This window comes from Mustela nigripes, chromosome 9 (assembly GCF_022355385.1).
Source record: "Mustela nigripes isolate SB6536 chromosome 9, MUSNIG.SB6536, whole genome shotgun sequence".
Taxonomy (NCBI): Eukaryota; Metazoa; Chordata; class Mammalia; order Carnivora; family Mustelidae; genus Mustela; species Mustela nigripes.
This window is the reverse complement of record NC_081565.1, coordinates 11,002,794-11,030,686: the sequence shown is the minus strand read 5'-3', so window position 1 is coordinate 11,030,686 and position 27,893 is coordinate 11,002,794. Positions and strand designations below refer to the sequence as shown.

Sequence of the window (27,893 nt, the reverse complement as noted above, 5' to 3'; positions counted from 1 at the left end):
ACCCCAGAGTTGCCTCTTCTGCCTCATCTGACCTTCTAAACAGCCCCAAACAGAAGGGGGGCAGGGGGCTTGGCCACTGGAGAGAAGCCTCCGAGGCTGAAAGGCTCAGCCAGAGGGATGTTGATTCTGGACCAGAATCGGGCGTTGTTTCTGTGTTCCCAGCAAGGCCCCAGCAAGCACAGACCAGCCCTTGTGGGCTCTCCATGGCCTGGGCTGGAACAGGCTTTTGATTTCTTCCCACTCCTGGCTGGAGGGCTTGCCGGTTAAGCTGTGTGGAGTGTTTACTTTTTCAACAATGGCAGCAGGCTGAAGAAGAGGAAAAAACCTGGCCCTTTTCTCTGACTTAGCAGGCCAGGGTCCCCTTAGTAACCAAGATGCCCAAGCACCAGGCTCCAGGCAGGAGCTGGGTCGGCACAGTTTCCTCTTACAGGACAATGCTGCCCTCCTGGCAGCAAGGCCTCTTCCAAAGGGGCTGGCGTAGACTCAAGGGCCTTCCTGAAGCTCAGTGTTCCCAAGGAGGGAATCGGAGGCCAGCTTGGCCGGATGGTGCCTTATCCCTGAAAGGCTCAAGGAAACAGGAGCAGTGAAGAAAGCCAACCGCCACTCCCCCTCCCCACTGCCCCCCTGCCCCAACAAAAACCCAACCCCACAAAAACCTCCAAACTACGGGGGTGGCGGTGGGAAGTGCTGGTGGAGGAGGAAGCTGGACCAGGACTGGATGCCAGCTCATTTAATCCCAGCCACGCTAAGGGAGACAGGATCACCTCTGTGGTAGGGATGAGAAAATGAGGCTTGGAGACATCAGAGAAACTGCCCCAGATCACACAGCTGGTGAGTGCCAGAGCTGACTTTTGGACCCACTCTCGACTCAAAGCCTAACTATTTCTGAAGACATCCCAAATCCAATTGCTCAGACCTCAGAACAAATACCTGTAGGGTGTGAAGCTAGAGGAACACTCTCGGGGCCAGCTTTCTCGGACACAAAATAAGCACTTGCCTTTTGTATCATAAAAATCACATATGCCTGTTAAAAATAAAAGAAGGGATGGGGCACCTGGGTGGCTCAGTGGGTTAAGCCTCTGCCTTTGGCTCAGGTTGTGATCTCAGGGTCCTGGGATCGAGCCCCACATCGGGCTCTCTGCTCAGTGGGGGAGCCTGCTTCCCCCCACCTCTCTCTGCCTGCCTCTCTGCCTACTTGTGATCTCTGTCGGTCAAATAAATAAATAAAATCTTAAAAATAAAAAAAGGGGATGGACAAGAAAGTTCAAAGGAGGAAATTATACTCGCTTTCATCCTTCCATTTGTAGACAATGTTTTGATGTCTCCTTCTATAACCCTTCACCCCAATCCCTACTTTTAAAAATATAGTTAAAATAATTCTTGTTTCTTTCTGATTTTCTCATTTATTACAATACAGGAATGCTCTATTTCATTAAAAACTTTGTGAAGACCATTACTAATTGCCACAAAATGTTCCATTTCATGGCAACAAAGTCAACCAAGCCCCTCCCGTTGGCTATTATTTCCAGTTTTTCAGCAATTTTTATATATAATATTATCACGAAATTTGGAGGCATAAAGCCTTGTGCTTTAGGATGGATTCCTAGAAGTGGAATTTACTTTCCACTTCTTAAAAAGTGTCCCTCTCAAATTCGACTTTGAGGGAGATATCTTTACTTCCAATTATTTTAAAGTCATTTTATCCACAGCTTGTGTTTCCTACTCTAAGTGAAGAAAAATCAGCAAAGACACGAGCAGATGTCAAAATAGTCCTCCAAAAACCCTACCCAATTAAAACACTTACTAGTACCGCAGCACACCGAGACAGCTCTCCGGTAGCTTGTCCCACCAACACATTCCCTCTCTTTTTAGTTACAACATATGCCAAAGCTCCTGCCAGCTGCAAACCCTCCCCCCCACCAGACTCTATAGGCTTTTTCTCAGAATGAAAAAAAAAAAAAATACTGACATGCACACCGACTTTCCAAATGGCATTTCTTGCACAGAGAAACACACAAAAATGGCATCTTCCCATAAATATTGTTAATCAAAAATGTCTTTCTCTTTATGCTTTGTCACAGACAGACTTAGCCTGACCCCAGCCTCTCAGGACAGGGAGGGAAACATCATCGTACAGGAGGTGGTCAGGGCAGCTGAGAGGTTTATAGACTCTAATACAGGCTTCACTAAAGGATCGCGCCTCTACCTTGAGGGCTACCTTAAGGCAAGTCAGGTTTTCATCTATGAAATGGGGATCAAGACCGTTCCCCCTCACAGAGTTGCTGTGAGGGTTCGATAAGCAAGTGTATGTAAAGGAGTCAGCCTGATTCCCGGACACCCGAACAGCCATTCAACAAACAGTGGCTCTCCTGTCCGTCAGTCCCCTTTCCTTCGATAGTTCCTGAGAGCTCGGTGGAGCCTGGCCAACCTCACTTCAGAGGGACTCAGTTAGCAGTAAGTTTGCCTTTCCCTGTGCTCCCCTGAGGTCAGTCCCACAACCAGAACAACATGCCAACGAATTATTTACAGAGGTATTTGCTTCCTCTCCTAGTCTTCGGGCTTCTTGGAGGTAAAAAAGACTTGTCTCTGCTCTGTCAGTTCCTACCCCAACACCTGGCTCATGGAAGGCAATTCCTGAATGAAATGAATGCATGAACGGGGGGCAGCAGAGCAGAGCGGTGAAGGGCACAGGATCTGGAAGCCAGTCCGTGAGTTCTAACACTCACCAACTGTGCCAGCTTGGGCATTTCATTCCATCTCTCTGTGCCCCAGTGTTGTCCTCTGGACACTGGGGATGACAACAGTGCCTCCTTCACAGGCTTGTGATGAGGACTAAATGGGTTAACGTTTTTAAAGTAGTGCAGGGTGCCTGGCACAGGAGAAGCTCAAGATAAGGGAATTTTTTTTTTGTTAAATTGAAAAGAACAATCCTTTGAGGGTGGTGGGAATAGTCTATATATTGTGATGGCAGTGGGTTCATGAGTGTATGAAGCTATCACAATTCATTGAATTCTACACTTCAAATGGATGGTTTGTCCATAAATTGTATCCCAATGAAGTTGATAAACATATTAATACTATGTCCAGAACATGGAATAAAAATCACAGTAGATGGTAAAAAATTAACACAAGAATGGTGAATGGATGTTACAAGACAAGGTAATTAGTCCCTGGTACATTCAATTTGCAACTGAGTTTGGCTCCCTGCTTCTTTCCTTTCTTTGATCTAGCCCAGGATTTTTTTTTTAAACTTTGTTTTTCTTCTCATGCCTTCTTAAGATAAACATAAAAATCCAATGCCCCTAGAGACACTGATATAACTCCCTACACAAAAGTAGAGTCTGTTTGAGAATCACTCTACCTTTGGTGTTTCCCCTGTAAACCAAGACTTTATTGAGCCTTACTTTCTAAAACTGGTCATATGAAAACAATGGCTTTCCTCCCCTAAACATAAAATAGGGACACTAGTTTAAACCACACCAATACCCCTCCTCCCCCACAGATGGGGAGTGATCCCGCCTGTCTAGAGAGGGGACTGGGCAGCTAGTGACAAAATGGAGGACTCAGAACCAGTCCATAAGATGAAGTGGAAGGGTCTGTACTGGCAGTGTGATCTCGGGAATTCAAGAAGCAGTCAGAAGCATGTAATGCGCCCCTGGTTTAGGAAGCTAGGAGCTAGATGTGGAGGAAAGCTGGTCCTACACCTTGAGGAACAGATCAGCTTCCTCAGCTGAGCGCTGGGCCCCTATCTAGGATGGGGGTCAGTGAGGCAGCAAGCACGGAGTCAATGAGCCAGCAGGCCGTACATCTTTTCTCTTGTCCTTCCAGAAGGACTGTCATCTGGGCAGAGCTGGGGCATGTTTGTCTCTCCTCTTCCAGTGCCCAGTGCGGTGCCTGGACATAGGGCAAATGCTTATTAACTAGAGAATGAATGGGATATTGTGGCTGGATGCACTCTGCTGGGAGGCAGGCTTAGAAGCAGATGTCAACGTAAAGCCCACATGGACAAGGGAAGCCCAAAGTAAGCAAAATGGAGTTTGCTCAAGGAAGTGCAATGGGAATAAGAATGATGATGGCAGTGATAATAATCGTGTGAAATTATCATGATTAATTAGTACAGAATTAATTCATGGTTGACATAGAAAGTAAGATAGGAGTTAACATGGGAGTTAAAACTGTGAGCTCTGGAATGAGACAGCCAGATTCAAGCCTTGCCTCTGTGACTGTGTAACCTCTAGCGATTTCTTTACTTCTGAGCCTCAGTTTTCTTATCTATAAGATGGGGATATTGGGACACCTGGGTGGCTCAGTCCTTAAGTGGCTGCCTTAAGCTCAGGTCATGATCCCAGTATCCTGGGATCAAGCCCTGCATAGGGCTCCCTGCTTTGCAGGAAGCCTGCTTCTCCCTCTCCCATTCCCACTGCCTGTGTTCCCTCTCTCTGTCTCTCTCTGTCAAATAAATAAATACAATCTTTTAAAACAAATAAAAAATAAATTAATTAAATTAAATGGGGATATTACTACTTAGTGCACAGCTGGGTTGTGAGGGTTAAATGATACAATGTGCAGATAAGATTTAACACAGTACCCGATTGCAGTAAGTGAACAATAAACTGGGTGGCGGGGGGTGGTGGTGGTGGGGGTGGCTATGGAAATGGAGTTTCTGTCCTTGCAATCTGAAAGTTAGGCCCACTAACATGGATTACAGTTCCAAGACTGTAAGAATTTAAACTGGTTTTCAGACCAAAGGCAGAAGCTGCTAAGACTCCACTATGACAATTTTGTGCTATTAAAACCGAAACCAACACCAATCTAGTGTTCTTTTCCTAGCTATGTCCCAGGGATAGGAGCGCATTCTCTGGAGCCAGACTGCCCAAGTCTGAATTCCCAACTGTGCCAGTTACGCATATGTTGTCTTGTGCAGCAGTTTCCTCATCTGTTCGATGAAATTAAAATAGTACTGATCCCTGGGGACAATAATGGTTATCCTTAGGTAAGAGGCCAAATGACTACAAGAGGACACCAGAGGGGCTTCTGGGGGACAGTTAGTATTTTGTTTCTCACTCTGGTGGTGGTCACATGGCTGACTGACCTTGTTGTGTGCACAGGATGAGTGTGCTTTGCCCTAGAAATCTTACACTTCAATAGTAGTATTGTAAACAAACAGTAAATGGCACGGACATCACTCGATCGTCATGGTCATTGCATGAGTTAAAATATGTAGAAGAACTTAGGACCGTGTTTGCTACACAATAAGCACTGAGTATTGATTATTCTGAAAAACATCATAAGGGTAATTATTTTGACAAAAAGGATTCACTCTAGAATGTATTGCATGGTCAGAAAATCTGTCTGCAAAGGAAGACACCTCCAGGGCACATGGTATTTCTTCAGTCTGTCCTGCTGTCTCTCCAGTGAAGATCAAAACAGAAACATTGCCTGGGCACCTTCTGAGAGACCCTTGTGATCCTGTGTCAGTTGGGTTTCAGGGAGCAGCAGGAGGGAGCAGAAGGAGTGTGAGTCAGATGGACAGGGCTTTGGGTTTTACCTTCTTTAATTCTTACTCATAGGACCCCGGGCAAGTTATTTAAATCTAGCTGAACCTGTCTCCTCATCTACATAATGGGGCCATCACTACATACTATATAGTATTGTGAAAAGATTAAGTAATAGGAAAATAAAATAGAAAGAGTTAACTCAGCACCTATGTGGCCATGTTCCGTCCCATCTGCCCAGGGCACTAGCCTTGACTACAGGCAGGCCTTCTCCCTGCTGGAGTGACCTGCTGAGGCCTGCAAGCCTGGTCTCCTCTCCTGTGGCTGAGGCAGCACCTCTGAGACCAGCAACGAGACCACCAAGGAAAGCGGTCGGGTCCAAGACCGACTCTGGGCAAGGACACTCTGTTTCAAGAGAACGTAGCATGTTCCCAAGTCAGAGTGTTGTCACACGCACAACATGCTTTGCTGCCTCAAAGAAAATCCAGTCTCTGTCCCTCTGTGAGAGAGGCCAACTGATATGGCTCCCAACATTAGGTCTTCCTTCACTCTGACTTCTCGGCAGCTGTTTTAATTTTGAAAGATGGAGAACATGGCTCTTCCATCTTAATAATGTGTTAATCCAAATTTTATGCTGCACACTAGTGCTGGGTTCATGGAGTCCCCTCTGAGGCTAATTCTACTCCTGGTGGGCCAAGACACTGCAAGGCAGACTGGAACTGGGGTTTTACATGAGTACACCATCATCTTACGAACTCTTACAACAATAACAACACGATAGCCACTAGCCTGTGTGCTCCTCCCATACCCAACCCTTTATGAGTACCCTATCATATCATCCCAACCACACTCCTGTGGAGAGAAGGAGATTGAGGATCAGGGAGGTCAAATAGCTTGTCCAAAGTCCTCTGGCTTGGAAGCAGTGGAGCTGCACACTGAACCCAGTCGAACACCAACACCCCATGACCCAGTGTACCTTATGAACTGTCTGTGTGACACGTTGTTTCAATCAACAAACATACTGAGCAACTATAACTTAACAGATGTTTGTTCAACACATACCAAAACAATTAAGCCCTTCAGGAACTTGATGGTTGGCCCAGACCCCATTAAAATTCCCAGGGGAGAGGGTTTTCTCCAGAATAGCATACCCATTTGATGGATGAAGAAACTGAGGCTAAAGAGAGTAAGCAGTCTGCCCGTGCTCTTTACAATCGGTGTTTGTCAGAGAAAGGGATTTGAATCTTGGTTCCACGTGCCAATGTTCTTTCCACTATACGGCACATAGAAAATGTGCCCAAATGCATGCGCATACATATAAGCACATAACAAAGAACAGCATGGGAGCTGGTGGCCTCCTAGGAAGAAAGGAAAGAGAAATAAGAGGGAAAGTGGAAAGGACGAGAGGAGGAAAGGCAAATCTTCAGGTTTTCTAAACTCTTTATTCCCTCCTGAAATCTTGGATCCACGCAGAGGGAACAGTGACATTTTCCTTCCCTTCCTCAGGCCCCAAAGGTCACCGAGCTGCCAAGCAGTTGATAAACGTAGTGGTTTTTCCTTTGGAGCCAGGAGTCACTGATTTGCTCCTTCCTGCTCCGCAAAATTAAAAATCTAAGCCCGACAGTTCAGAGGACCCCTGAAACCGCCGCTGGAATTTCCCAGTGTGCTTTAAACAGAAACAGAAGCTTGACAAGCGAGGGAAGTGGTACAAGCCCCTCCCAGGTCAGGCCAAATCCACTCCTCGCAAGGTAATCAGCACCGACTCTCGAGTCCAGGGATTTTCGACCCAGGTCGGCATGGAGCGGTTTCTCCGATGGGCGATTTTTCCTTTCCTGATTTTTCTCTACTGGACGTTCCTTCAGTCATTCACCCCTTCAGTCGGTCATGCGTCAGTCGGTCATTAAGGCCAACTTGATGCTAGCTTTTAAGGCCAGTCAGCCACGTAATGAAACGTGATCCCTGAAGTGAAGAAGCTCGGCCTCCTGACGGGGAGGGCATGGATAGGGAGCGGTGGGGTAAGCTCTACCCAGCTGGCCTAAGAAAAGGCACAGGAAGGTACGGTAGAAGAGAACATCTCCCTTTGCACGGAACTTGCTTGATTCCCTCCACTGGATGATCCAGGGTCCAAGGTCAGAAAATCCCAAGGCTGGAGTCCCGGCTCTTTCACTCACTAGCCAGGTAGCTTTAGGCAAGGCACTTTACCTTCTCGGGCATTCGCTTCTCTGTGAGATGGGAGCCCCCGTCCTTACCTTTAGGACTTTTGAGAAGATGAAAGCTTAATAGGGCCTGTGTTTCCTAGAGGGCCAGCTACACGGTCAACTACATGGCCTCCCTGAGAGCTGGGTTCTTCCCTCCCCAAGCCTGCCCTTGTGGTGGTGGTGTTCTGCCTCAGACTGGAGCGGGTTCCCCAGGCTGGAGACTCAGCTTCCTCATGTGTCACAAACAAAAAGATGAAGAAGGTCTGTGGTAAGGCACAAAGGAAGGATGAAGAGGTAGAGCACTTGGTGAGATGCGAAGATGGCTCAGACCTAGGTCACCATGGTCCTCTCCATCCCACAAGACCATGCTCTTCTATAAAACCTTCCTGATTACTCCTGCCCCACGGCGAGTTGCCTTCTGGAAGTCCTAAGCGCCAAGCGCAGTGGATCATATATGACCGGGCCCATAAAAACCAAAACCAAAAACAAACAAAAGACTTGTTTAGTGATGTTTCCAACTATTTCATGTATCGCTGTCACGTTTCCTTGAACCATTCTAACCTTCCTATCTTCACAGAAACTGCAATAACACTATGGTCGTCTATAAAGTACCATAGGGTTATTAAATACTATCATTTTAAAATGCATTTTTTCATCTGATCCTCAAAGCAACCTCACAGAACAGGCATTATTAATCCCATTTTACAGACAAGAAGACTGAAGCATTCGCACCAGGTCCCTGTGTAGTAACAGGGCTAGGACAAGAGCTCAGGACTGCCCGAGCCCAAAGCCTGGTGGTCTCCTTCTCCTATCTGTGTAGCCCCTCTACTTTCCCAGCTGAGTGAGTGTCAAGGACAGTGACTAGGTGACAGATTTATTTTGTAACCTCTGGATAGACTTATCAGTGGCTAGTTGCAGAACTGCAAACAGACCCTAAACCTGGACCAGTATCATATTTTTCTTTTGTATATACAACAACACTTCACACAATGAAACCACTTGGTTTGAGTGCTGGTTCTGTAATTATTAGCTATGTGACTTTGGACAAGTTACTTAACCTCCCTGTGCCCAACTTTCATCATGTGTAAAACCGGGCCTCCACCACCGGAGCACAGGCTGGCTGTGAAAATTCAGTAATGTGTGGACTGTGGCTGGCAGGATTTCAGAAACAGTATCCATCCAATCTGAAACGGTGAAACTTGAATGTAAGGGTTTCACTGGGGGTAGAAGTTGGATGTCGATTCCCTGGACCCAAAATGGTTTGGGGTCACCCTCCATAAAATAGGGCCTCATTCCTCCCACACAACTGCCAACTTGCCATCATCCATTCATCACTAGGCACAGAGAACCGGGACTCCCATCTCCACCTGCCTTTTATTTGAAATGTCAATTTTTAAAGAGTGGAGAGGTTGGAAACCCAATTTAACAAGCACGCTGAAACATTGTTTATTGCCCCCATAAACATGGCTTAGTGAGAATTACGGACTTAATCAGAGTGAACTTATCTCACGGTGAAAAGGAACACTTTAAATTTCAGAAATGGCACCTTCACTGTGAAAATCTCTTAACTTTTCAAACAAACTACAGGGGGTCTTAAACAGATGGGCAGTAAAGGGGCAGCCATTACTGTGATTTGTCTTGCCCAAGAGCCAAGGAACCCTAAAGGTCCATAACAACTTTAAGATCTAGGAAAAGTGTTTGGAAAATCATATTCAGGAGACACGTCTCTAAAAACACCCAAAAGGTCTGCCGAGTAAGAAATAATTTCTGCACAGCGGCTGGGGGGCGCCCCAAGAGGATGGACCTGGTGTCATCAGAACGGGCTACTTAACGAAGCAGCCGCACCGAGAAAGCACCCCACGCCTCCTCTGTGTAAGAGTAAGCATTTAGCAAGATGTAATATTTTGGTGACCTGCTTTTCAGAAACAAGGTGTTACATAAATCACGAAGGCGGCTCAATGGTTTGTGTGTGTGTGTGTGTGTGTGTTTTAAGCTATTCCAGAGGATGAGGTGCTGTGAACCCCAACTTCCCAACCTGAAGCTTCATTAGGGCTGCTCTGATCCTTCCAGGAAAGGTTTTCATAAAGACGCCCCATTTTGCTGAGAATCTATCAGCCTGGCTGCCAGAGGCAGGAAAGGCAACAGATATAAAATTTTATTATTTCAATGCCCCAGTAGCAGCCAGGAGGACTTAATGAAATCGCCAAGATTTACAATCTGAAATAGCTATTGCACAGACAGATATGGTTAAGGGAGCTGCGCCCTCTGACCTTTCAACCCTTTGATCCTCACACAGCAGGTGGCCTGGAGCCCCCTCCTGGGCATCTTCCCTCTCTTCCGACTCTGCCGAACCTTGATGTGCAATAAGCCTGACCCTACACAGGTGACTCTCGTGGTGCTTATCACTGGCAGCTGCTGCTAATGGAATGGCCCCAATCACTTGGCCTCGAGATTCTAACTCCGAGATGGGGGAAGAGGAGTCTGCCGTGTGGTGTCCAAGTGGTGCCGAAACGATGCTCAATAATTCAGCCCCAAGTCCAGTTGTTCGGCAATGCTTAACAATGTCATTACAAAAAAGCTGTCCTAGAAATGGAACTATGTCTCCTCCGATTTATACTTTGAGTTGGGGAAAAAAAAAATCACCTTTTAAAAATAAATCACAAATCTCAGAAAAAAAAAAAAAAATCAACCCCGAAGTCCCAAATGCATCTCTCAGAACTTCCCTAAAACCATGTGCAGCAAATTTATACCAATGAAAATCAAAACAATTTTTGGAAACCTAAAATTGACTGTTTTCAGTTCCATGAAATTTCATTTAAAAAGCCCCATATGCCAAAATGTCCAAATTCTCTTATTTTTAAAAATTGGGATGACTTCCAAACTCATAGCTATCTTTTTCTTCCTTTTTTTTTCTTTTAAAGCTAGGGATGGGTAATGTGCATATGTACTTATCAAGCTTCATAATTTAACCCATTCGGTCAGTACAAAATATTTGCAATAAAATGCTGCAGAGGCAGGATATAAATTTATTACCAATAAATCATTCAAAAGCAATTGATGCCAAGGTTTAGCAGATATTACATTTGGTTAAAGACATGTCCAGAACCCTAGGCAGCCCCAGCCTGCAGCTCTTAGTTTTTGTCAGATATCTGGGTTTATGGAGGAAAGGATTTTAGGCAGGACACATAAACCACTCTGTGGGATACTGATAACTTCCAAACACAAAAGCAAACTTTAGTGCCACTGTTGATCAAACTCAGGGAAAGCCCTGAGCCAGTGCCTTTATTTTTAACAAACATGGTATGGTGGCCCCACTCTACCTGCAAAGGCCAGAGCTCAGGTCATTAATGTCTGAATCCAAAGGCAAAGAAAACACTCAGACCTCTTGTAGCCTACATGGCATAGCTCTGAAGTACTCAACTTTAAATTCATTTTGAAATCAGCTGAGAATCAAACAATATGTAAAGAGAGGTTTACAGACTCCAATTTTAGTCACACTTTTCTCTATGGGTGTTTAAGTTTAGTACAGAAAGCAGTTTATGGAGAAATCAGTTTAGCAGGGGGAAAAAAAAGGTACGGTTACTACATTGGAGTTTGACCACTTTGTACAAAATTATTACTAAGCTGTCTTCTTCAGAGACGCCCAGTGGAAATCCTTTATTAACAATAATCTCTCCATTGAGTGAGGGCAAACTAGTGGGCGTGGAGTTTTAGTCACATTCTTTCTGTCATCGTGTAAAGGCAGGTGCCCCATTTCACAGATGGTAAGGCACACGCACACAGGAGTTCAGGGACTCGCCCACATCCCGTGCAGACAAATGGTGGAGCTGCCCGGAAAGCCAATGGTCCATCCATATCTTCCCCCAAGCAAAACAATAACACGCAATAATGTGTGCAGAAAATACCAGATTTCAGCCTGCTTACACACTGCCATGGCCCATTTAAAGGCCTTCCGAATCAATTATTTTAGGTCATTAAGAGGAAGTTTAATTTGGTTGACAAACACCCCTACTGCGGTGACCTCACCTATCAACAACAAATGTCTGATGGTCACAAGCCCGGACCATGAGTCTGTGGAGCACGGTGTTAAACAGAACCACATGTGTCCGGATTCCAAGTGGGATCTGCCTAGGCCAAGGGTACTGCTCTTCAATCATCACATGGCTGGTCTCTGAGCTCCCACAGGGGCCCCGCCCCTAATCACTTGCAAGGACTTTATGAAAAGAAGTCACCAGTCCCATGTGGCTGTGCTCGGTTAAAAGTGCCTTTGAGTTAATGTCAATTTAGAAAAAGTCACTCACTAAAAAATACAAAAGGAGGCTGGGAAAGGGGAAAGTCAATCTTAGGTAGATGCCTTTGAACTACAGAATATTGATATACGTATAGTTGCTTCCATTTATTTGGCACCATGGGCCCGGTACCAATTCCCTCATTTACTGCTCATTAAAAACTCCTATGAAGTGGGGAATCAACCCATTTAAAAGTGAGGTGTCTGAGGTTTAGAGAGATAACACAACATCCTCTCTATAAAGTCTATACTCCCCTCACAGGGTGACCATTAGAAATGGTATGGCTCAAGGGCCATGTACACTGGGAGGTCCTCATTCAATGGTTGATATCATTAAGTATCTCCAACAGGCATCTCTCTCTCTCTCTCTCTCTCTCTCTCTCTCTTTTTAAAGAGTTTATTTATTTAATACATAGAGAGATTGCACAAGCAGGAGGGAGAGGGAAAAGCAGGCTTCCTGCCGAGCAGGGAGCCTGATGTGGGGCTCGATCGCAGGACTCTGGGATCATGGCCTGAGCCAAAGGCAGACGCTTAAAAGACTGAGCCACCCAGGTGCCCCCCCCTAAAAACAGATTTACTTATTTATTTTAGAGAGAGAATGAGAGCACACGAGCAGGGGGCAGGGAGGGGCAGAGTGGGGGAGAGAATCGTCAAGCAGACTCCCCGCTGAGCGCACAGCTCCATCCCAGGATCCTGAGACCATGAAACCGAAATCAAGAGTCAGACGCTTAACCGACTGAGCCACCCAGGCGCCCCCTGAATAGTCATCTCTCCAGAGGACAACACAGTAATCCTGTGTGGAAAGGAGTCTTAACTATGGGATGCAGCAGAAATACCACAACTGACCTCTTGGTTCAACAAAGGAGCTTGTTTAAAGCCACCTTGACTTAAACTAGACATTAACTAGGGCTGGAATTTGAATCCAGGGCCACCTAGCTCTGGAGCCCAAGAGTCCTTTCCACTCTTGCTGCACAGCCTCCTAGCGCGCCGCTCCTTTTCTTAATCTGACAGGATTTTGATGAGTTCAAGCTTCTCTTAGTAACAGTTGATAAACTAAATTTTCTTTGAAGTCAGTTTTCACATTGCTAAGCGGAACCTACATATAATGACTGGCTAAGTGATGATGGGAAAATTGGCAAACAGGAGCATCAATGATGGTTTCACATTTTCTACTGGGATTCTCCCTCATAAATTACTCAGTTTTGCTAATCTATAACAGAGGCTTATCTCATCTCACAAGAGAACATTTCAGTCACAACAAATTAGACTGAAAATGTACTGACTGCAAGAGATACTTAAATCAGCCAGAAGAACTTGCTCCCTTTGATTACATAAATTACTACCAGAGCTTTAAATTGTTTTATATTAACTAATTCCAACATTAGGGTAAGTGACATTTAAGAATCATCCTCATTTTAAAGTAGATGCTGTGTGAGGAGGAAAAGCACTTTCAGGGGAAACCCAACCGGCGGAAGGCAGGAGCTCCATCCAGCCCTAAGCTGAACAGAGCCTCTGAATTGTCACTGAATGCCGTGCTTGTGACAGGGACTCTGGTGTGGTGTTCCGCACGGTAACAGACAGCATGCTAAGGAAATCCCCGCAAAACCAAGCCATTTTTTTCTTTATATGATAAAGCAAGCACCAGCAAGTGTGCTGAACTTCCCTCCTCACTGCAAAGAATAATGTTCGGTAGAGTGTTTTAAAGAAGCTCTTCGCATCCATTGTATCACTAAAATCTCACAAGTCCTTTAGCTAGGTGACACAGTCCTCATTTTACTGAAGAGAGAATGAAGTCATGGCGAGGCTAAGTCACACAGCCTCAGATACAGGTGCACTCAGACCTCTGCTCTGGAGGCACATGAGGCCACCAGAGGCGTCTCCCCGAGCCCTTCACCACAATGCCCAGTGCATGGTAGGGGGCCACCCTGAGAAGGAAAAGCTTGGGCAAAGCTGGGGCCTCTGCCCAGCACGGGATAGGGTGAGGCCGGAACCACATGGCCTGCTCAGATGGTGCTCAGAGCAGAGGCTCTGGGTCCTCACAAACCCCCCGCAGCAAAGGGATTCTATAGAAATGACTTTCCCTGAGCCTCAGCTTCCCCCTGGCAGGGGGATTTGGAGGAACTCTCGAAATTCAAAACAGGTGAAGTATCTGGCACAGCATCTGGTGCTGAGCAAGAATTCAGAAGCTGTCTCAACCTTCCTATCTTGTTCCTTCTTATAAAGGAGGAAAGGAATGACTGAGCACTAACCAACAGGTCTTCATTGAATTTCTCAATTCCTGGGAGGATACATATACAAGCCACCACTTACATCTGAATATAATTATGGCTCCGAGTTTTGCATCAATCTCAGCATCAACAAGTGTGAACTACATCTTATTACCGTCTACCTGTGGAGTCCTGCGAAGAAGCAAAATGGCACAATGGTAAACAGGAAACACTCTTCTCCACTTGCTGTGAAATGGTGTAAAAATAAATTTATATGTAAAAAAAAAAATTTAAAAAAAGCGAACAAAGGATTAAAGACTTTCTGTGCCCAGGGAAAAATGAAAAGAAAAAACGAGTTAAAATTGTGTCAACTCATTTGACAAAAATTCGGGTTCTTTGAGATGGGTAGGAAAAAAGAAAGGTTATTTTTCTTTTCTGTAAATAAGTAAATCCTGTGATTTTTGTGTGTGTGAAAGCCTGCTATTTACACCCTGAGCCCCACTGCAGACAGAAATTGCTGCCTCTGGCTCCCACAGACCAGTAACTTGGTCCCTGGATGTGCCGACCCAGTGCTGAGCCAAGCACCCGGTTCAACTGCAAAGTTGGCTCCTAGGAGCTCCCGCCAAGCCTCCCCAGGTAAAGGATGGTGAGAAAGAGAAAGGAATGCTGTGACCTTGTCCTCATGCCCTCATGTACCTATCACATGCTTTTTGACATTGCAGTGCTGGGAAAGATGGCCAGGGGCCTGTGAGCCTGGTTTCTGGGTCTCACTCCCCCCGTTTTTACTGCCTGAACTATCACTTAGTATACAATCCAAATTTATATCCTCAAACTGGGCTGTAGAAAGAATATCTAATTCATAAAAAGTACTTGGAAATACGGAGGAAAAGACAAAACCCAGTAAAAGTGGTGCTTAAACCCCTGAAGAAAAGTCATCACCACAAACACCTCTGCCACTGCGTGGCGGCAAGGGAGCCATTCGGAAGCTGGGGTTTGGGACGCTAACACATCTGAATTTTATATATATGGTCGTGGTGTGTAATTTACTTAAGAATTACCTTGATCTTTATAAATATCAATTTACTTTATTAACATGGTTAAGCAGTTTCCAAGCATTTTATATGGAAGGACTGTGTTTCTAATGGCCCAGAAGGAGAAGGCCTGACCATGTTCCTCCCCTATTTACACACTCCAATGGCTCTCCATTGCCCTATAAAGTTCAAACTCTTTAACAAGGCTTACAAGGCCCTGGATAGCCTGGCCCTTGCCTGCGTACCTCAGCTCTCCTCTCTCCCTTCAGCTCTGTGTTCCTGTCAGATACTGAACTACTCAAACTTTCTGGAAAATTCCATGGTGTTCATTTTAAGTCTCTGTCGATGCCGTTCCCAGTTTCCCTGGTTTCAGTTCAGGTAGTCGGAACTGAAGTTGGAAGCACAGCCCTCAAGGCTAGATGTGGTGTCTGCTCTTCCAGGCCCAGGGCATCCCAGATTCACTGTAATTACTTTCCACTTATCTGCATCTGCCCCAGACAAAACCCTGTGAAGGCGGGGATCATGTGACATTCACCATTTCATACAGAACTCGTCACACGATGCAGTGCCTGTGTATGCAGAAGGCTCTCGAAACATTCTTGTAGAAGGGGATACAGACAGCATTTTAACCATAGGCCAGGCCCTAGGACGTGATGGACACATACAGGACTCCCTTCTTTAATCCTTACCACAATCCTAAAAGATGGATACTAAGGACTATTACAGATGAAGAAAGTAGGATAGAGAGAGACAAAGTATCATGCCTAAAACTCTTGCAGCAGGGAGTGGTCCAGCAGGGGACAGACAGCGCCTTCGCATTCTCCAGGTGCTGCTCCCACCCCTGACTCGGTCCCTCTAGCACTGCAAACACAACAGGGTGAGCACAAACCAATCTTGTGACACTCTCCTTGCCCAGATGGTGAGGACGATGAGCCTGGTAACCTAAGTGTCTCTGAAACAGAAGTCAAAGCCATCAGCTTAACAACGTGAATGACTTACAAGGCCACTGAGGAAATGAAAACAGTGATGGTCATTGATCTCTGTTGAATTCCATGTGCCAGGCACTGTGCGAGGTACCTAATAAGCATCAGCTCACCGGATCCCCCAACAGTCCTCTCAGGGAGATATGGCCACTGCCCTCACTTGATACGTAAGACAACAGAGGTTAAGAGGTCAATCACCATTCCCAAGATCGCATAAGCAGGCAGAGGGGAGCCGGCATCCGGAGCCCACATTCCAGCCACTATGTCTAGGTGCCCCTGTGTCTAGGTGGAGCGGCACCTACACGCCAGCCCGAGCCGCTGTCTGGAACTGTGCCAGGCCTATCACCTTTCCTACTTCCTTCCTGAGCATTCTGCCGGCAGGAGTGATACATACATGATCTCCTGCATCCATCCCTCACGTCGCTCTGAGGCCTGGACACAAAGCATTGTTTGCGAGGCTTGGAAAGGAAAGTCTTCATTTGTCAAATAGGAGAAGCACCATCGACCAGATGTGACCTGGCACCTGCTACTGGCCATGGCATAGAACAGGGGCGGCAGAAACGTCTCCTGAACTGAACCGAGGTTGAGAGAAATGAAAGGGAACAGCCACTGTGTAATCTGGCCACGTTTCGGTACTTCTTAGCTGCCAGCTAACAAGATCATTCTCTCCAAGAAGAAACTAGGTCTATGCCAATAGCCTTGGCTATCCTGCTAACTTACCACTAGCCTCAAATTAATGTTTGCTTAAATGACAGAAAGAATATAAAAAGGCAGAAGGAGGGGTAAGAATCAGGATCAACTAAAAACTTGTCACTTTAGAAGGAAGGCAGTCTCTTTAAGGGGATGAGGTTACCATTTGACACATAGCAAGGGCACCCTGGTAGAGCACAGAGACCAGAATGAGGTCTTTCCCCAAAATAACCTTTTTTCAGATGAGAACACTAGGTTATAATTTATATTTCCTTTTGTGCAACAAATTTGAGTGTCATAAAAATGGTTAAAAAGTCTTCCTATGGTAGCTTTTTCTAAACTTTTATGAACATCTGCCACATTCATTTGAAGTTTAAAAAATTCTGGCACATATGCAAAGGCATAATAAGGTGCCTATAGCTTTCAAGAAAAAATAACAAGACAGTCAAAAATAAGCCTTTTGCTGAATTGCCAGTAAGAAAACTAGTGTGCGAGAGGAGATGGGCCTTCCCGAGCTCCTTCCTTAAAGAGCTTTCCTTTGGCCCCAGGTACGAGCTCCTCCCCGAGCATTACAGCCCATAGTTCCTGGAAGAAATCTCAGGAAAGCATTTCTCTCCCTTGAAGGGCATAACAGAACCAGATAATCCCAATCAAAAGGAATGACTAGAGCACTTGGAGCCTGAGCTCAGATGCACGCGAGGAGACAGAGAGACTCAGTTCCATGAGTGGGTCGTTCGCAGCTGCCCAACACACCCTGGTAACACCACTTTGTCTGGAAAGTGGCTTAGCTGGCCTCCAGAACGGGGCGACAACTACTTCCGTTTTCCTTCTAATGCTGACCACACAGGCTGCAGCATGGCAAACCCCTCCCCAATTTCAAACAGGTCTAAGATTTATCTTGCCTGGTACTTCCTGAACCTTCTCACTTAAAACCCTTCAAAGGCTGAGGACAGCAGACTTGCACCCCATTCACCTAAACACCAAACGGTCTCAAATATTCGCTTCAAAATTTAGGTACATTTTGCATTGCATGTTTTACTACCAAAGGCCTTTTCAAAAATGCCTTATAGTCATATAAAAAGGGGAAAAAATGGTACTCCATCTTTCAGTAAAATTTTAGTGCTGGGTTCCCTGGAAACAGTGATGCCCAGTGGAGGCTCTAAGTGTGTTCCGAATTCCCGTTTTCCAAGCGTGCACTCAATTCTTCTTTTCAGGAAGCACCTGTTCGGTGTCCCGCTAGGTGCTGACGACACCACACAAATGAAACACGGTCTTTGTTCTCACAGAACTCCTACTCCTAGGGATGACAGAGAGGACGGGGAAGCAAATAGCTATCATCCAGAGCAAGAGGCACAGGAAGTGAAAGATGACAACTGGGGGACTTTTGGAAAGAGCAGGCTTAGTGTTCAGGGATCACTGAGGGCACTGGCTAGCAAGGGACAGGGAGAGGACATGAGGCGTGACAGCGGTGGAGAAGGGGCAGAACACGGGGAGGGCAGAGAGAGCTGGGCCACAGAGGTACAGTGACGGGGCAGACGGCAGGCCACCAAATGTCGGGACTGTGCCCTGAATTTCGTCTCCGTCTTCATCCTTCCACAGCCGAGCTGATGTCTGGAACACAGAGGCTGTCATTTTGCTTGTCACGTGAATGAGGAAGGCTTCGTAAGAATCCAGCAAAGAAAAAGGTCAGTGAAGGCAGTGAGGAAGGAACTGGGTGAAGAGTCGGGTGAGAACTGTGGTCACTACTTTGAGAGAAAGAATGAGGAAGAGGATTACTCCATTGGGCTCTGCAGGTCCGGCCCTGGTGCCTTCGCAGGCCCTGGTGCCACTCAGGGACCCGGAGCACCAGAAGGCCTATGCGTGCGTGCGTGCGTGCGTACGTGTCTCTGTGTGTGTGTGGATAATGCATTGTTTGGGGAAGACTGCATCTGAGGTATCGGCAGCACACCAGGTGACAGTCAACTGGCGCTTGAAACTTTGCATCTGAAGTTCACAGAAAGGGACCCAGTATGAGAATCACAGCCGAGTCCCTGACATTGCCTTGGTAGCTGAAGCAAAAGGCCTCAGGTGAGATGACTAGAGGGCATGTGGAGAAGAAAACCGAGCTAAGACTAGAAACGTGGACAATGCTGAAGGTAAAGGCACATGAAAAGGAGTCTGAAAAAGCCTGTGCTGGAACAGTCTGGAAGGCAGGAGGAGGGGCGGGAGAGAGCTGTGGACTCCGACAGACCAAATGGTCTTCAGATTCGTGTTTCAAACTCTGCAACAACTGGCATGAAAGGTCGATGAGAAAGGATTCACTTTTAATTTTTCGCACAGGAGCGTTGAATGCACCCCGAAACTTGACAAACAAAGGTAAAACACAGAAGAAATCTCTTCAATCTGATCTAAATACACCATCCAAGATAGTCCATAAACTGTGTACTGTATGTGCTCAGGGCTGGGTGATGACAAGGAGGAACTGTTAACAGAATGTAGGAGCCACATGGCCGTCCTGTCAAATTAGAAATTTGAGCAGATTTCTGTGGTCTATTTTGATCAAGATTCTCAATGTCAAACAAACAGGTTTTTCGATAACCAACTTGTTTCATTTTCGTAAGCACAATAGCACAGTGTGCAACAGTTAGTGAAGAAGCAGGTGGTCCTCGTCGACGTGAAATGAAGGGAACAGAAGAAGAGAAGTAGCACTTCCTTTAAGACATGCAAAGCATCATCACAGACGGACATGGCTCTAGATTTTCCCTCTGAGAGCGTATCTCCTGTGCAAAACAGGCAAGCCCCCCACCTCCCACCCCGTTTTGCTCTAGTACAAATTTAAGCTCTCTCTTGAGGAGGGAAAAGCTTAAGGTTCATGTCTACGAACCAATGGCACTTACAAAAGCACAGAAAAGTCCTTTAAAAGAACTGCTATCTAATTGGTACAGCCATGCAGAAAGCAATCTGGCACCAGATTCATAGCTTTGACCAAGCATTTCTACGTTGGGGGTTCTGTGCTAAGGAAGTAAGTCAAAATGCAGATAAAACCTTATGCATAAAGATGTTCACCAAAAGACTATTTATAACAGTGAAAAATGATAAACAACCTAAGTGTCCAACAATAATGGGGAAATGGTTAAGTTGTGGTATATCCAAATGGTGGACCGACAGGCCCCAAATTAAAAATTATTATTACTGAGAGTAGATTAAAAACATGTAGAAATCCCCATTCTACAATGTTAAGTGAAATAGACATAAAATTATATATATATATATATATGTATGTATATATGGATATACACATCAGTTATGCACATTCATACAAAATATATATTCACAGAATATAGACTAGGAGGAAGAATAGTGAAATGCTAACAGTAGTTGAATCTGCAAATAATGGTATTGTGGAAATTTTAACTTTCTTCTTTATACTTCCTTATACCACATCCTCTACAATGAAAATGTAATACTGTTCCAGTGATTTGGAATAAACATCATTTTGAAGAGCAAGCAACTTCCCTTCCCTGGTTCAAACCTTTGAAGAACCCCTTTCTCCTGCCTCTTCGAACCTCACTCTCTCACCCATGGAAATCGACAATCTCCAAGCAAAGTGGAAAAACACTGGAAACCAGAGCCCAGTGGAAATGGGGTCTCGGCGGACTGCTCAGCTCTGTGCACCTGGGAGGGGGCCGTGCAAGACGTGCTGCTCGGACAGGCTCCCACGTGCAGAGCTGTGAATCCAGAGACCGGGTCTTTTCCACTGTCACGGAGCAAAACAAAGCTGCAAGTAGAGAGATCTGGGGAGGAAAGGCGCCAACTTACCTCCATTAAACTTAAATGGATTCCTATGAGGTAGGGCATGGGAGCACTGTGAAGAGAAACAGAGACACACAGCTGCTTTAATGTCTGTTGCTTCCGACAGAAAATTACAGATGGTTCACTATTTGGAGAAAAACTGTTTTAATAAACGTATGCACAGTTACATTTCCTTTCACAACAAAAATCCTAATGTGACATTTTGTTCCCAAGCCTAGAAACTTCCGAAGAATTTCAAAATGTGGGCAGCACGAGAAGAAGCACGGGTGGTGGGAAGAGCACCGACCCTGGCGTTAATCCGTCAGGGGCAGCCCTGTGATTACACAGACTCAGTGGCCTTGTCTTTAAAATGGGACACTGGAATCAAATGGGCCCCTCGCGATCAGAATGCGAGAGACTACATGTCAAGTGATCAGTACAGTTCCTGGCACCAATGGAAATGATCACCGCCACAATCACAACAGAAAAGGCAGTTAACAGGGTTGAATGGAAGGCATAATGTGTTTCAGTGAAGGATGATTTTTTTTTCTTTATTTGCTGTTTCCTTCTGCCATCAGGGATGTGATCTAACGGTCCATTCTGACTGGCCTAAGTATGTGGGGAACTTTGAGCAATCCTTTCCCCACCAAATGCACATATGCCATCCAATGGCGCCACAATCCACAAAGCCCCAAAGCTTTGTGGCCCCAAAGCCACAAAGCTTCATTCACAGGGAGGGCAATGGTTGCTCCCTCAGTGACTGGGCAGGAGTAGAGAACCCAACTCCAAAGCTCTTAAAACCTGGGCATTATGCACTGATTTCATTTGGTTTCAGGAGTGTGTGTGTGTGTGTGTGTGTGTGTACGCTCACACACATTATCATTTATGATGCTACTTACCAATAAAGGGGCTAGGCGTTATATGAGGAACTTCAAATTCATCTTTCCTAATCCGCACAACAATGGCATAAGGCAGGTGTTATCCCCATTTTACAGAGGACCAGAATAGCCCCAGAGAGCTTAAATCCCTTCTCTAACGCCACAAAACAAAGGGAGCAGCAAACCGGAGAGGACTCTGAAGTCTCTTCTTTTGGTGACTTCATAACATTGAACTTAAAGTCCCTGGGTCCACCTCCCATGACTACATTTCTTAGGGACGGTAAGGGAGGGAGGTCAACAAGCAGGAGGACGAGAGCGAGTGGGCACCTTTTCCCTAGGTCTCTCCAGTAGTACATAGCACATCCTATGAAAGGTGCAAGCGTATTTTGTGAGCCTCTGGCAAAGACACCAGGCTCTGATCAAGGTGACCAGGCGCCTTTCCTCTGGGGCGGCCAGGAGACAGCAGGTGGATCTACAAGAATGGCTTTCCTTGGGAACAGGGTGGGGAAAACCAGAGGGGTAAGAAGTAAGAACGCAGAGGTGTGTTTTCACTTGAATACTAAGGAGTTTAGGCATCATCCTGAAAGCAATGGATAGGGAATGAAGGTTTTTAAACATCAGATGTGCATTTTTAAATTGCTCAAACGTTTAAAAATAAGAGAGGGCACAATTCCCCCATCACCATTCAACAAATAACATTCTTCAAGCAAAAAATCCTTCCCCAGAATATAAAATGTCCTCTTTACTGCAGATCTCAGCAGTAATATATCTTGGGAGCCTGTAAAACAGACTTGAATATTAGCAGCACAGTTTGGGAACTATTCTTCTAGAAGACTTTTGTATTTGATAATAGCCAAAGAAAGAATTATACACACAACTGCAGTGAAAGTGAAGTTGTCTTTTCTTTGCTTTCTTCTTCTTCCTCTCTCCTTTTTAAAAAAGGTATCCGCTGTGCACATTCAGCTTCTCTTCGCTTCTAGGGGCAAGGAAATGCCCTATGATATTTTTTTTCGCTTAAACTGTAAACCATTAGTTTAGCCGCCAGCTACACAAATGCTCAAACTTCCCAGTGTGCCGGGCTCTGCTGTCCAAGCTTTTTCCAGTGTACACTGAAATGAATGTGTTTCTAATTAAGTAGCTTCAGGAACACGACAGCTTCAATGTCAAAAATACAAAGTCTGAACCCTGGCAGGAAGTCTTAAGACTGCAAATGTCTCATCTAGTGGAACCTTGCCTAATGTAATGAAAGGAAGCAGGAAGAGTGCAGAATTCCAGAAAAATGGTCACTTATTAATTTGTCCAGAAGCACAGCCTAACACATAGAAGGGAGAAAAACTCTAATCCATAATATTTAACCAAATCTCATCAACTTTTCCAGCTTGTACATTTAATCATACAACTGACAAAGGACGGTGAGTTTTAACTAGAGTTTTAGAACTGAAATTTCAGCAAATGAGTTAATGTACAGAAACAGGCCATTCAAACAACCCCAAGAAAAAGGTGAAAATAAATCCTGCAAAAGTCTCTATAACTGAAGCCTCTTACCTGAAAATGAAATGTTTTCTAGAATTTTAAATATGTAGGTTTTAATGCCATGCCCTTTGTCCTGCAATAAAAATCACTGATACTCTGAAAGAGAAGAAAAGGAGTCTTGCAGAAGTGGCTACAGATGCAAAACGGGACAAAGTGAGACCCACACTTCAGCTATCATAAGTGAGACCCACACTTCAGGTATCATTAGGTAGGCATTTTTGTTTTCAGCCCAATAATTTCCCAAAGAGTAATTATGGCCTATCATAGAAGTGCAATTTCTTAGCCAAGCATTGTTAGGGCTGCACCAGCTCTGTATTTAGAAAATATTGAAAACACATTTACTCTGAAATCACAGCAGCTCCATGTTTTGTATAAATGCAAATTTAGACCAATACCTTTTACACTGTCATCATCTGCTGATAAAGCCTCAAATACTTCCCTGAACTGACTTGCATTTTTGCTCTGCAAAGATACTAATTACGAATTCCAAGCGGGGAGAGGAAAATGGATATGGGGGGGGGGGGAAGGAAACCCAGAGTCTCCTTAACATCTCAATGTAGCAAATATGTAACTGGGTAACTCTGGGTGCGTTCCGAAAATTTCCATCCTCAGTAACCCTCAACTGTTACTGCAGCTACTGACTCGTTTTCTTTGGAAACCTCTTTTCTTCGGCTTTTTATTGTAAAGAGAAATTTGGGGGCGGGAATCACATCACCTTAACGCTACTTTGACTTTCACATTTTTCTTACTCGATAGTAGCCCACATTAACAAACATATTTATATCTTTGAAATTATAGGGTACATACATATTTTATTTTCTCATTGGCCACGTTAACCTCTCCCATAGTAGCCTACACTCTTTGTGATTAAAGACTGTGTAATAGTCCACCACATACGGATGTGCCTTAATTTACTGCATCCTAGTTCTGGAGTTAGACATTAAGTCTAACGATTCCAACGATTCACTGTAAGTCACGCGGTAATGACAATGAACAACTTCATGGGCATGAATTCCCAATCATAAAAATTACTAAGTCAAGAGGCAGGGCTGCTACTGTTGTTGTTTTCCTTTTCTTACTGTTTTTGTTTCTTTTTTTTTTTTATATCTTTTGTTATTTTTTGGCAAAGTGCTTTCTAAAAGGGTAGGACAGGCCCCACTGGAAATCTTCCAGGACGGTGGCAAGGGTTGGAGAGAACCCGTGAAGTCCTTGTTACAGGAGCAGCACGTGGTAGGCTCAGTGACTTCTCACATCCATGTGGGTTCTCTCCGAGGCCCTGACAGGGCTGGTCCCACTGGACCCCTTCTCTTTGCACCCCAAGAATGATATTCTCGTTCCTGTCCTAGTCCTGAGGGATACCTGGCCAAGCCCTGGTGAGGACAGTCGAGGCTCTATTATGAGAGCAGGGAGCTGAGAGGCATCGTTTGGCTCGTGGGCTGCTGACACCAAGCACGCTCTCATCACCACCCTTCTACTCACTGAGCTCGGTAGGTTGCTTAACACTTTCTTTGGAAGGCAACCTTTACTCTTAGTTTCATACACCACCAAGAATGCAAAGACCACAAGTAAACTGTAATTTGTTACTTTTTCACCACTTAAATGACAAAATTTAAAAGCCACCTATCACTCCTGAGCATACCTTCAAAGGAAAATACAGCAAAATACATTTGGTTTTTTTTTGTTTTTTTTTTTAAGATTTTATTTATTTATTTGACAGGCAGAGATCACAAGCAGGCAGAGAGGCAGATAGAAAGAGAGGGGGAGGCAGGCTTCCCGCTGAGCAGAGAGCCTGATGCGGGGCTCGATCCCAGGACTCCAGGATCATGACCTAGGCCGAAGGCAGAGGCTTTAACCCACTGAGCCACCCAGGCGCCCCGCAAAATACATTTGTTAAAGCGGTTCCTCAAACACTCCTTCAGCATTCGGAGTTCGATCACTCAGCATCACTCTGTGATCCAGTCATCAGTGTGAGTGTTTTCCCAAGGGTATCTCAATAACAAGACATAATCCAACTTCACCTAGAAGCTACCGTCCCTTATTGGGTCCTCCAAAGAACATGTTGGTTGCTTCTCAAGAACACAGCAACGCAAATATCTGTTTAACTACTAGCAAATGAACACCATGCTCCTCAGCTCTGACTTTCAGCATTCATGGTGACTTTACATTTCAATGCCGATTCCGATTTCGGGGACATTTTAAATGTCAGTTAGACACAACATATGCGGAACCAATAGTGCACATAATTAAAGCGGTGACCATATTAACAGCTATGACCATGTTCATATATACAGGCAGGCCATGACAACTGTGTCACAACTGCCCTGTGGCCAACAGCAACTGTGGGATGCCACTGTGCATCTCTGAATATAGCTCTTTTAGGCCTTTGTTCTCGGGGAATTACTGTACTATCTGACTTCATCAGTTACATTCTAGAAGAGTAGAAACTATTCTTTCTTCTTTCTTCCCTGAGAAGGAAAGATGGTCTGCTGCTGGTGAAAAGGCAGTGACAATATAATATAATATATAATATAACCTAATACCGGAAAGGTATGTTTAATTTGAAAGGGAACATTAGAATATTTATCGAGCTACTGTAACCCAGCTGCTTTTATGCATTATTTACACGGAATTCTCAAGACAACTCTCCAAGGCAGTGCTGTTATCCACATTTTCAGATTGGAAAACAGGCTCAGAAAGGTGAAGTAACTCGCGCAAGACCACACAGCTAGTAAACAGGGAAGCTGTAACTCAAACCCAGGGCTGTGGGATGGCTATGCCCACGCTGACCCACGGCACACGCTCGATACTTAAGCCAAAAGCTGTGCCGGTATCCCAAGGGGGCTACTCACCCAATCCGCCTACGAACTCAAGCCTGTGACGAGAAAACTTTCTTATAGGTAAGTTCTATGCACGGGCTCGTTCCCCGCATGAATGCGGCTCCTGCAGACTTATTAATGGTCTTGCAGCCCCGTTCATTATTACCGCACGTTCACAATTTGTTTAATTCCTTTCCCCAGACAACTAGAGCCCTCTTAATTATGTTCCCCTGAGGTGAGTGGCTACTAATTGGAAAAGAGTCAGGTGAAATAAAGGAACACTGGCTGCTCAAATCATAAAACACAGCTTCCCAAGACAGAGGGGGAGGGGCGGGGTAGGACCTGCGGAGAGGTGGGAGCACCCCCCCCCAACCCCCGGGGCCAGGTAAGCAACACCTCTTTGACCCCAGCACGGAATTAGCTAAGAGCTGCCCAGGGACTTGGTAGGTCCACTGTGCGGCTTTTCTTTTTCCCCATAAAAATGCACAGTCAGCACTACAGTTCCCACGCCGCAGGGCCCGGTCCACCTCTCAGAGGCACACACCTCCTTAGTCACAGGTCCTGACTGGCACAGGGGAGCCCATAAGTCTTTCCTCAGTTCACTACTTTTAAGGGAAAGGAAACTCTGAAAGAAGTCCTCTTCGTTTCAGCTTTTCTTTTTTGGAAAAGAAACAAAAGTATAAACACAGCTTGTCCTACACTTTTAGATTCTGCTCTGAAATAGGAGGCTTGGCCTGGGTAGAGAGGTTTCGGGACAAGAGGTGGGAGGAGCACCAGCGAAGACCTCACAGCACATCTTGTCAGAGAGCCCTCACTGTCACAGTTCTGGTCTCAGCGAGAGCGACCCGACAGGTGGCCCGCCAAGGGCCATCACCAGGCTAGGAGCTCAGCAGACCCTCACGACAACAGCGTGAGGCAGGTGCTACTGCCACCGGCACCGTACAGATGAAGAGATGAAGGTCATGCAGGTCACACACTCGTCAATGGCAGAACAGATGAAAGGCCAAGTCCATTCTGCTGAGACAAAACAAGCAGACAGTTTCCCAGAAGCCCAGCCTTTGCGTGGCCTATAGAAGGAGAGGGGGAAGGAGATGAGGTCGTCCGCAGTCTGCTTTCTGAGGGCTGGCCCGAAGCCGTGCCAAATCAAAGGCCCTGTCTCATCACGTCAAAGCAACCAGCTCCCTGACTCCCCTCACCTACAGGAATCCTCTTGTTTCAAGTTTGCCTCTGAGCCCCTCCTCAGATGGTGTCTCTGGGCCCCAAGCCCTCCTGCTTCAAGTCCTAGTGAACCTCTGCTGCCCAGTGGGACAGAGCATCACTCCTCACAGGACCCCAGAGGTTGTGAACACCTCCTTGGGTAGAGGCCTTTGTGTGAGTTGCCCATTTGGCATGAAGCACATGTTAATTTGCATGGCTCTTCTAGACAATCAGTCACAGGAGAAACGAAGGGGTTCCTGTTCGCAGCGCCTACCATATGCGGAGCCCAGAAGAACGGGGACAGTGGAGCGTGCTCCCCAAGTGTGCGCCAGAGGCTTGAGCCACCTTATCTCACTTAATCCCCAAATAATCCCATTTATACCACCCATTTTACAGATTAAGAAAAGGATTCCCAGAAGCCTACCCATGGTTACAGCTAATGGTGATTCCAGCTCAAATCCTTCGACTTCAAAGTCTCTTATGCTACTCTTGCTTAATATTCTCTGACCCCTCACACTAACTTAAGTAAAAAAAAAAGTTATTTCACCATCGTAACTGAAAAAGAAAACAGCCAAGTGGATACTTCATAGAACAAAACCATCTACTTTACTAGTTAAATGAACTGACATTTTTTGTTCTAAATAAGATTTAAAGCACTTTAATAGACCAACAAGGGCAGGAAAAGAAGTAGGGGCAAAGGGATGACATGGAAGCCGGGGTGAACGTGATGCTGCAGTTGTGGGCTGTGAGGTTTTCGGCACACCTGCTGCGAGGGCCACAAACTCGGCTGTGAGCACTGCAGCTGC

The 27,893-nt window shown here is 45.5% G+C and overlaps 1 protein-coding gene across 6 annotated transcripts in view; it reads right to left on the bottom strand.

Annotated features, from left to right (window-relative positions):
- DENND1A (DENN domain containing 1A) overlaps positions 1-27,893 on the bottom strand; it is a 496,533-nt gene that overhangs the window by 181,081 nt on the left and 287,559 nt on the right. For all 6 annotated transcript variants that reach the window (XM_059410848.1, XM_059410842.1, XM_059410846.1 and 3 more), the window contains one exon: positions 20,691-20,736. In XM_059410848.1, the coding sequence (XP_059266831.1) occupies positions 20,691-20,736 (46 nt within the window). The remainder of the gene's footprint in view (positions 1-20,690; positions 20,737-27,893) is intronic.